The sequence below is a fragment of the Wolffia australiana genome, chromosome 2 (genome assembly GCF_029677425.1).
Source record: "Wolffia australiana isolate 7733 chromosome 2, ASM2967742v1".
Classification (NCBI taxonomy): domain Eukaryota; kingdom Viridiplantae; phylum Streptophyta; class Magnoliopsida; order Alismatales; family Araceae; genus Wolffia; species Wolffia australiana.
This window is the reverse complement of record NC_135836.1, coordinates 25435485-25446389: the sequence shown is the minus strand read 5'-3', so window position 1 is coordinate 25446389 and position 10905 is coordinate 25435485. Positions and strand designations below refer to the sequence as shown.

The following is a 10905-nucleotide window of genomic DNA, read 5'->3' as shown; positions in this document are numbered from 1 at the left end:
CATTCAGAGATTTATTAATGAAAAATCTAAAAGTTTCTAAGTGATATTACTTGGCCTACAATAGATAGACTAAGATAAATGATTAGGTACCATCATCAAAAACCGCCTAATTTGTCTAATTTTACAATTCAAACCAATATGGGCCTGTTAAGGCGAGTACTAAGTTTTATTTATATAAAAAAAATAATGTGTTTTAATTAACATATATATTGCATACATATTAAATTGAGCAAGATTAATTTTAACGATACTTATTTATACACGGCTTTGCATAAATTTGTAATGACACCACTTTCCACCGTAATTTTGAGCAATGTAATTTAATTCTAGTTATAAAAAATAATTTTTTTAATTAAAAATATATAACATACATTTATTAAATTAAATTGAGTAAGATTAATTTTAATGATACTTATTTACACACAACATTTTCATAAATTTGCAATGAGATCACTTTATACTATGTAATTTCGAGCAATGTAATTTAATTATATTTATAAAAAATAATGTTTTAAATTAAAAATATATTATATTACTCGAGCAAGATTAATTTTAATTGCACTTATTTCTACGCAGCATTTACATAAATTTATAATGAAATCACTTTATAATATGGAGTTTATAGCAATGTATTTTTTTATTTGAACAAGTTAATTTGGACAACTTTAATTACATGCTACGTTAACTGAATGAAAATCTTTAAAGTTATATGCATATAACTAAACAGTATCTGTTGTTTTCACTGTTGAATCTCAATAAATTTTGTATTTATCTTAAACTATACCATCTCGTATTACAACTTAATATATTTTTTATTTCTACTTACATCACATTAGTTTCTTCGTCCAAAATCACATTACTTTAAATTATAGCTCACATCACATTACTCATATAAGTTTCATTAAATAAATAACTGAAATTAGAATTATCATCTCCTCATCTCCATCATTCATATTTATCTTTTAACAGTCTTGAAATAAATTCAGTAAACCCCTAAACCACCCTTGATTTTGTCATTAAATATTTGAATTAGTACGGGCCGCTGCAAAAACTAGATCTTGGGAGGGGTTAAGCAGGGAGCAATGGCGTGGAAAGCGACGAAGGTAGCGGCGAAGGCGGCCGGCGAGTACCAGTATCCATGGAAGGAGAAGCTTTCCAAGTACAAGGACGAGCTCTCGAAGGGCGTGTGGGGTTACTGGGAGCTCGGCGCTTGGAAGCCTCTCTCTCTGAGTGGCCGCCATCGTGCCCGCCTTCGCAAGGAAGTTCTTCTTGCCGGAGAGTTAGTGGACGGAAACCCTTCTCAATCTAGTTTTTTTCTGATTAATTTTTGTTTTTTCTAAGTTCCGTGGATTGGCTTGTTCTGTAGGGACTGGCCCTATGATCCTCCGAGGAAGGAGATGCGAGATAAAAGAAAGGGGCACAAATGCGACCGTATTGCCGCTGAGAAGTACTTTCTTTGGAATCTATTTTTTTGCTTTTGTCTTTGTTTCGTTGTTATTTATTGATAATTTTATTAATGTGCTGCTTGTAGACGCGCAAACACGGCGGAATTGATGAAGAAAATGCCGCAAATGCTGTTGGATTACAGGGTGAGTCTGTCTCTTGGATCACGCGTTAGATTTGTTTCTCATTTTCTATGTCGCCTGAAACCTTAATCACCTCATTTCTTTATCGCCGTGTCATATAAGATGTTATTGAAAGTTATTGTTAACTTATGACCCGTGCTGTTGCAGAAATAAATTAAATAATGATCTGATTTTAGCATATCGTTTGGAATAATGAATCTAAATATGAGTAAGAAATGTGTTATTGTGGAGTTTCTGTTTAAAATTATCCTCGAAGTGAGTGGGCTCACTTGGTTTTAATCTTCTGCAAGAACGGATATGATATCTGTCTTACCTCTTTAAATTTATCAGAGGTGAATATTTGTTTGAGTGGAAGACGAATATGAGGTGAAATTTAGGTATTGACAGTGCATTTGAACTAAATTAAACTCACACAATCGAATGAATAAACCTCATGTAAAAATATCCAAAGATAAATTCTGAATGACCTCAATACTTCAAAACCTATTTCTGTTAGCCTGATATTTTAGCGACATAGCTTTTGGAAAAAAAAGGAATATGCATAAAAACATGATCCTCTCAGAAACATAATCCTCTCAGAAATCCCGCGTTTGTCTTTTTTTTCCACCAAACTCAGATCTAAATTCTGGTAAGTCCATTCCACTTGAAAATTTTCGTTTTTGAAGTTAGTAGTATATTCTGTGAAATGGGTTTTAACGTGAAGCGGCCATTGTTTATATTGCAGAAGCGAAGGTGGGAGAAGAAGATGAAGGCCGAAGAGGCGGACAAAGATTAAGGTTTGCATTATATTTTTCTTTAGTTTTTCTGGCGATTATTGGATATATCTCTCTCTTACTCTCGTGCTGCGCCAAGAGATTTTTCTTATGGTCGTATTCTTGGTCACTTAGAGATATAATTGGTCAGCTTATGTAAAATGGTCAATCCCTAGTTATTGCAGGCCAATGCATAGTGGAGCATAGTCAGCTAAATGATCAAGTCTAGAATGATTCCACTATATTCACACCAAATTAATGTGATGCCTATGGAATAGTATGATGGCGTTTGAATGTCTGGTCATCAACTAAATCGGAAAGCACTTTATAACTTCTGCAGCTGCCTTAGAAGTTAACTTTTAGGTAAAATTTCGGGACATGGTTGGCAACTAAAATGTCAATGATAAATGTAATTTCGGTACATGTATGCATTTGGCAATTATAAAAGTCATTTTTGAGTTTTTTGCCGATTAAGTAGAATGTTTTGAAAAATGTTATTTGTTGGCTTGGTCCTGAAACATTTATTAACTGTTTGAAAATTTTGAAAGGATTTTGTACTGCTCAAAGTAAGAGTTATTGCCTTTTTTCGAAGCACACCCAAATCTAACCTTCTGTCATATGATATGCATCCAATTATCTCATTACTGGAATAAATACTGTTAGGTTTTTTATATTACCCAAGTCTTGTGGCACATCATATACCGTATGGAGATGTTTGAAATGTGATCATAATCTGAGATGCATCTGAGGACAACCCTTTGAGATCATTTGTCATGTGCTATATGGAGATCTGGGATCAGTGCCAACGTCAGGGTCCTAATGAAGAAAAAAAGAATTAGCGCTGAGGTGGAGGATAAGAACAGTAGACTTAGCTAAGATGAAAAAAAATCTGATCTTAAAAAAAAGAAAAATATTTGATGAGAAAACAACTACCTAGAGCTCTAGAGCTCATGGAGAGGATCTGAAATAATGTGAAATTACCAATGATCAATGTCATTGACACTGTCACATTCTCGAGCTTCTGATGAGTGGCTAGATGGAGATATATTTCTTTTAAGAAGTTAAGTCAACAGCGAGTATACCACAGCTAAGGCACATATAACACAGTGTCTTACATTACTCTAGGATTTAACATATAGTGAACCAATCCAAAATATTGTAGAAGATAATTTCTCGCCATTGTATCTTCGTATTTATAGACAGAGCTCCATATATTACATTTTAGTGACATTTTGAAGATATTACCTTTTAGTAACATTTTGAAGTTAAGTCCAATGCTAGTCATTCTTGAATTGAATCAAATGAGCATGTTAACTTACTGTGCCCTACTTATGGCACATAAGAATTTACATCGAATAATTTTATGAAGAAAATGATTTCCTGGCATATTTTTTTTTAAAATATCTTAATTTTTTCTGAAAATTTGTTCTAAAGCCAAATGAGTTTTGACATTTATTTGATTCATATACTAGTTAGTAATTAGATTTTTACAAAAGTGTATTACTCTAATATTTTCCTGAAAAGGCTGTTTTGTATTTTGGAGATATCTGTAGATGTTTTTTGCAATATTGAGCCGAAAAGATAAATAAAATGAAATTAAACAGCGGTCTCATGGTGGGGGGCACCATTTGCCATATTATGGCAGGCTGGATTTTGAATACGAGAGCCAATTGCAGCTTTTTTATAAACGCATTTCTCTCTTCTATACAAGCTAGTGATTACAACAAACTTGCAATCCAAGCAGTCCAAAAACATTTCTGATTTGAACATTTACAAAAAAAATAGACAATGTTGTAGCTGAGATCCAAAATACTTGCTCAAAGTTGACTCACATCAAACAATGCCAGAACTACAGGTCATATCCTCTACTATAAGTGTTTCTAAAATCAGTAATTTTGAAGATTTATTAAACATTTTCTATTTATGTTTTAATTATCTGTACATATTTACTGTGGAACTATTTTGATAAGTATCTTGGAAGAAAGTGGTCAGTTGAGAAAACCCGGAGAGAATTAGAATGGCATGAAGGGTAACTCAGGCAATAAAAACCCGGCACATGAAGTAAAGCTTTAAAAAATATTTTTTGTGATTATAATGATTAACGTTTTGAAAACTTTGAAAATGAAGTACAATGAAAATTCATTAAATATATAAACTAGTGATCTAAGAGTATTATAAAATTAAGTCCAAAGAATAAGCTATTCATAAGAAGCAAAAGCCCATAGTCAAATGGATGAAATATTCATTATTTTTTTCTTCTCATGGGAGTGGTAGATAAAAGTATTAAAGAAAACTTCAAATTTAATTCAGGAGAACTCAAATTTCAAATAGGCTCTCTTCTTGAAGAAAGGAAAATATTTAATTATGTACTTCACTTAAATTTGAAAATTAAATTTTAAATAAGCATGATTTGAGTTTATAGATTCATAGAATAATCAATCAAACTGAAGGGTTTCAGAAAACGTTTCTACTTATGATTGAAAATGGCATTTATATCTCTCTCTTTGTTAGATTAACTAATACATTTGTATATATTACCGATTGATTAGTCCATTTCATCATTTTTCTCTCTCATATTGAAACAGAAAATGATCTTCAATTTGGGAAAAATAACACGGCCATTAATAATTCACAATATCATCCAAATATAAAACCTGAATGCAAGCTATGTCGACATAGTTTAAAGCTTTGATGATAAAGGATACATGGTCATTAGTTTGTAGAAATCCAAATTATCAAGCTATTGGGACCAAATGGGTTTAGAAACTAAAATAAAACCTATTGGATAAATTGATAAATATAAAATAAGAGGTACGGCCAATTGGTACAAGAAAAAATAATGGTTTGATTTATTAGAAAAACCCTTAGTGTTGTCACAACACTTACCGAGATTAGTTTACTTCTGTCTACATCCATTGGGAGAAAGTGTACAATTCATCAATTAGATGTCTCTATTGCATTCCCACATGTGTGTCTAGCAAAAACCCCTTATATGTCAACCACACGTATTTAAAGATCCAAATTATCTCAATCATGCTTGTCTCTTAAAAAATCAATACATTGTCTGAAACAAGCTCCCAGAGCTTGATCAGTAAATGGAATTCTTTTCTTACAACTCCTAGTTCTGTTGGCTTAAAAACTATGATCTATATGATTCCATTTTTTAATCTATGTTTTGGGTTATGGTGCTTTGATTGAAGGCTAAAAAACTACTTTTTATGCAACAGAAGCTGAAGTCAATTACGAATTGATCTCTAAAACATAACACATATTGTGTACCTTGTGTTATTGTTTCACTCTTGACTTTCTCCCTTGAAGATTTTTTTGAAATCGTCTACGTGTCTGACATATAGAAGTATCTATGCAATAAAGGTGTTTTTGAATGACTAGATCTTATTCTCCAACTCTTCTTAAAGCTCTTGTAGATCTTCTCACCATGAAGACACTTTTCTTGGTTGAAGGGATAAATGGGAAAGAAGGGGGAGGGGGGCGCTCATCTCCAGCTGGCTTGGGTGTAAAAGTGGATGCCCCTCCCTTATTTATACTAAGAATTTTAATAAAAAAATACTGAAGTAAAAGTATATCCATCAATGCCCTTAATATGTTATGCATGTGATGATGGAAATATATGTGGCCGGCAAGCCAATCACACATTCCACATCTCGTTCCATGTTCATTAATAGAACCTATTCATTATAGTGCACGTGTGATGCGTATAATGAAGTTCATGAATACATGATCGGACTTAGAGAATTATGATGAGATCGTAATAGGGAGATCACTAGTCTTTAAGCATGTGTTCTAAACATTCTTATTCGAAGGATACGCGAGAAGGACATCGAAGTATCTGGATAGAATAGCACTATCTAGCCTCACTCATATGATGAGTATGGCCGGTCTCGTAGCCATTAGTGTGGCGACATTAATGATAGATAGTGAGTGCTATTTAGTGGAAAGAGTTCACTGAATTGATCCGTACGAATCCCTGGATGGTATTATACCGAACTGTCAATTAGGTTGATTCACGTCATGGTTGTGTAAGTGGTCCTTAGACCTGAGACACCGAAGACATCTTGTGGACGGATGGTTGTACTTTGGCTATGGCCAACGAGTCTCTAATCATGGGATTTTAAACGGTCTTAGTTCGGGTGCATCAAGAAGTACAAGAAGGCGATTGAATGGTCAAGATGGGATCGTCCACCCTCCGTATAAGAGGTGACAGCTCAAGGAAGACGATGCAACGAAGTCCTTGGCCAAGGCAGTGAAATATCAGAGAAGAGTTTGCCGATGATTTCCGAATGCATCAGTACTAACTCGGATGATCGAGTAGGGTTTGACAGTTGACCGTACCCTAAATCGTCCAAGGAGCGTCAAGTGGATGAGAAATTATACATACACGGTAACTGATGACGAACAAGTTCCATGAGTGAGTCGATACACTCCTTTGTATCTTCTAGGACACGAGGTGTAGCTTGGCACCCCACATGTCGGAGTCTCGACCTATCGATTGGGTTAAATCGATCCGACGTTATTTAATCTATATGATGATATAGTTAATTAATTTGGAAGGCCAATAAAGGTTATTGGCCCACTGGAGTCGTTAACTAGATTGATACATGGGCCTAGAGGGTCATACGCAAATGGTCTTTTGGACGTTGGAAGATATACTTAAGTTTTGGGGGTTTTTATGAAAAATACCCACTTAGTATAAATAGGGGAAGGCCCTGAATGAAATTCACCCAGGCCAGAATTGTTCAGGGGCCTTTCCCCTTCTTCTCTACTCTCCCCACACCCCCTCTCCATCCCTGATGTGATCGGGACGACGAAACGACGCCGATGGAGAAAGAACGGGGCTCGTCAACGAGAAGGAGGAGATCCCGCGTGCTGAGGATCACGTGGATACGTCTAGAGGATGCACACTTGAGCAGCTCGACTCGTCTCACTCTGGGATCGAAGAAATCACGAATCAGATTCGTGCAAAGGTACTTCTTTTAATGGTTTTTGTCAGTGGCGTTCGATTCGCAAAAGTCTTCCGCTGCGCATCATTTTCATTTGTTCATCCATGTCAAGGCCTCTAGAACCCAACATGTGACCCTTTAAGCCCATGTATAATTTGTAATTAAAAACTTTATTGTCCCAATAATAATTATCAGCTGACCTTATTAATTGTCTATTTCAACATATATATTAATCAAATAAGGATATAATTTACTCAATTTATAAGTTATGTTTCTAGCCTGTAAGGTACCACACTAAACTCATGGTCTATAAGATATGGAGTATCAAATGAAATATTTCACATTTATCATCACCGGTTACTGTATATGTATTATCCTTCACTTCAGTGAGACTCCCAAATCACTTGGGGAATAGTTCAATGTATATAGTATGATTTAAAAGTACATATAATTTTGAAGGACTATATCTTTTAAGGACTATGGTTGCCATCCATGATAAATCATGACCGGACAAGGATATAAAATTTTTTTAAGTAACATCTATGTCAAAAGTATAGGACAATAAAATCAAAAACTGAAAATAAGAAATAATGTTTAGAGAGATAAAATATAATAAAATAGAAATGAAATTAGAAAATAAATTTTCACCCTACTTTGAACTAGTTATATATCCACAAAAATGTTAGCAATAACTTAAGAACGTTCGACTAAATGATTTAAAAGTAAAGTAAACCATTAAAGATAAAGTGGCATCCCAAAATCCTACTCAGAAGTTAATTATAAGATGAAAAAACTTTCCTTTGATTTCATTTATTATTTTAATAAATTAAATAAAAATAATATACAGAAAATCATATGATGGAGCATGAGATCCCACTCCATCAAGGACGATTTGAAGCCCATGCCGTCGCCATCGCTGGCGACAACCACTGGCTCTAGCCCCGCCAGATTCGACATGTCAAGAGGAAGATGAAGGCACTTCATCACTCGTAAGTTTCGGGCCATATCCACTCACACAACCCTTTTCGAACCTTTGTTTTTAAGTTTAGTATTTGTTTTTGGTTTTTAAGGAGGCCCCCATGTTTATTGGGCCCCCTTGTTGGACCCTTTTTAAGGGGCCCATTACCATCCCTATAGAAGGGATAATTGGGTGCCCAAAAACCCAAGTCAACTTGAATTTTTGGAAAGAATCCCGATCGGGAAGAAGAAGAGGCAGAAGAAGAGAGAGAAGAAGAGGGAGAAGAAGAGAAGAGAGGAGAGAGAAGAGGAAGAGAGGAGAAGGGAGAGGGGAGGGTGCTCGCCGCCGCCGTAGCCGCTTGCACTGCCCAACGGCATTGCCGCCGCCTGACGCCGTCACAGCCGTTGGCTGCCCCATTGCCGCTGCCCCCCCGCCGCCACCACGGTCGCCGTCTGTGCAGCCGCCACCGTCGCCACTGTTGCCGCCACCGCCGCCATGTCGAGTCGCCTGCGTGGTGGCGCCGCCCCCTTCCGTCTGCGTCGTCCGCGTGCTCTTGCTGTGCCGAGCCATCATGCTCTGCCTGCTTCCGAGCTGCTGCTCGCTGCGCTGAGTCGCCCTCATGCTGCCGGTAGCAACGGGTCACTCGTGTCGCTTGCGCACTCTCACCGGACCACCCCCCGCGCCAAGTTTCAGGCCCTGCTCCCTGCCTCACCTTCTCTCCTCAACGTTACGTCTAGGGTTCGCCCATCCCGATATCCATCCGATATCCGGTATTGAACAACCGATATCTGATATCCCGAAAAAAATGGGACAGTTCCGGATATCGGATATCAGATATCAGGCGATATCCGTCTACCAGGGGTTAGACGGATATCGGTACCAGATACCGAAGGGGGAGGGATGAGGCGGATATCGGATGCCGGATATCGGTTTTCGATATCCGGATATCGGTTTTCGATATCCGTATATCGAAAACCGATATCCGGCAATTTTTTTTCAGTCGTCTGCAATCCCATATGGAAAAATTCTAATTTCCTTGGGACTTTATATTCTCCCCAGCCATCTTACAGTTGAATCTCAACACCGGCTTGCCGCCCACAGATGATATGTAATGTAATCTAGAAAATTTTAAAAATCATGATAACAAGGGTAAAACTCCATATTGTAGAATTGTTTTTTTTAACTAACAACTAATGTTAATAAGAAATTAAATATATTGTTGTTTTAAGAAAATAAAATTGCGTAATATAGTTAATAAATTTAATAACAACTAACAACGAACGTTATTAAGATATTGATATATTGTTATTTTAAGAGAATAAAATTGCGTAATATAGTTAATAAATTTAATAATAAATATGAGGGTAATAAGGGTACTAGGGTAGAGTGTAATATATTAGTGGAATGGTTATGAGAATGACCGACAAGTGACGACTAATGTTTTAATGAAATTAGTACACTATATTGTTAGGAGAATAAAAGTACAGAAAATATGTAATACCTTTACTAGATCGTAGTAGCAGTTAGTAAGAGGAATAATTTAATGTAATCTAAAAAATCTAAAAAATCATAATAACTCGGGTAAAATTGCATATTGTAGAATTGTTTCTTTTAACTAACAACTAACGTTATTAAGATATTGATATATTGTTATTTTAAGAGAATAAAATTGCGTAATATAGTTAATAAATTTAATAATAAATATGAGGGTAATAAGGGTACTAGGGTAGAGTGTAATATATTAGTGTAATGGTTATGAGAATGACCGAAAAATGACAAATAATGTTTTAATGAGAAGAAACATGAAGAAGAAGAATATGGAGAAGAAGGGAAGGAAACAAAAAAAATAAAGAATAAAAAAACGAGGAAGAGAAAAGAGAACAGAATAAAAAGGTAGAATAGGAAAATGAAGAAGAAGAAGTTGAGAAAAAAAGAAGAAGACGATAAATTAATGGGCATAAGAGAAGAAACAAGAAGAATAGGAAAGTAACTAAGAAGAATGCTGGGAAATTGACGGGGTGAGATAGAAGGTGAACGAGATAAAAAGGAGAGAAGAATTTAGAGAAACAATCAGAGAGTAAGAGAGACTGGGAGAGGCTCAGAATTAGAGATAAAAAAGAAAAAAGGAACCGGAGAGTGGGATAATTGCTGGAGAGAAATAATTCCATTGGAATGGAATGAGAAAAAGAGAGAGTGACAGAGTGAGAGAGAGAGGGTGAACAAGTGAGAAATTGAGAGACAGAATTAGGGACTAAGAGAGAATGAAAGAAGAGAGGGATACTTAGAGATAAAAACATGGGAATAATCAGAGAGTGAGATAGAATCAGGGGAGAGAGGAAGAAATAGAGAAAGAATTCAACTTGAATGGAATGAGAGAAAAGGTGAGTGACAGAGTGAGAGAGAGGGTGGAAGAGAGAGAATTGAGAGAAATAATTAGGGAGTAAGAGAGAATGAGAGAAGGGAGGGAGACTTATAGAGATAGAAATATAAAGAGGAACAGAGAATGCAATAGAATTTGACAAGAAAGGGAGAATTAGAGAAACAATTACACTGGAATTGGATGAGAGAAAGGGAGAGTCACAGAATGAGAGAAAGGGCGACAGAAAGAAAAATGAAAAGAAAGAATTAAAGAATTAATCAGAGAGTAGGAG

At 35.8% G+C, this 10905-nt stretch overlaps 1 protein-coding gene across 2 annotated transcripts; it reads left to right on the top strand.

Moving 5' to 3' along the window:
• Positions 1–1040: 1040 nt before the first annotated feature.
• LOC144700244 (tyrosine sulfotransferase-like protein) lies at positions 1041–2812 on the top strand. Of its 2 annotated transcripts, none has more exons than XM_078571707.1 (5): positions 1041–1279; positions 1367–1447; positions 1532–1589; positions 2311–2362; positions 2524–2812. In XM_078571707.1, the coding sequence occupies exons 1-4, from the start codon at positions 1083–1085 to the stop codon at positions 2359–2361; spliced, it is 387 nt and encodes a 128-aa protein (XP_078427833.1). In that variant the 5' UTR covers positions 1041–1082; the 3' UTR covers position 2362; positions 2524–2812. The 2 variants fall into 2 exon arrangements, with proteins under 2 accessions (XP_078427833.1, XP_078427832.1); XM_078571706.1 differs by having other exon boundaries at positions 2515–2812.
• Positions 2813–10905: the final 8093 nt, after the last annotated feature.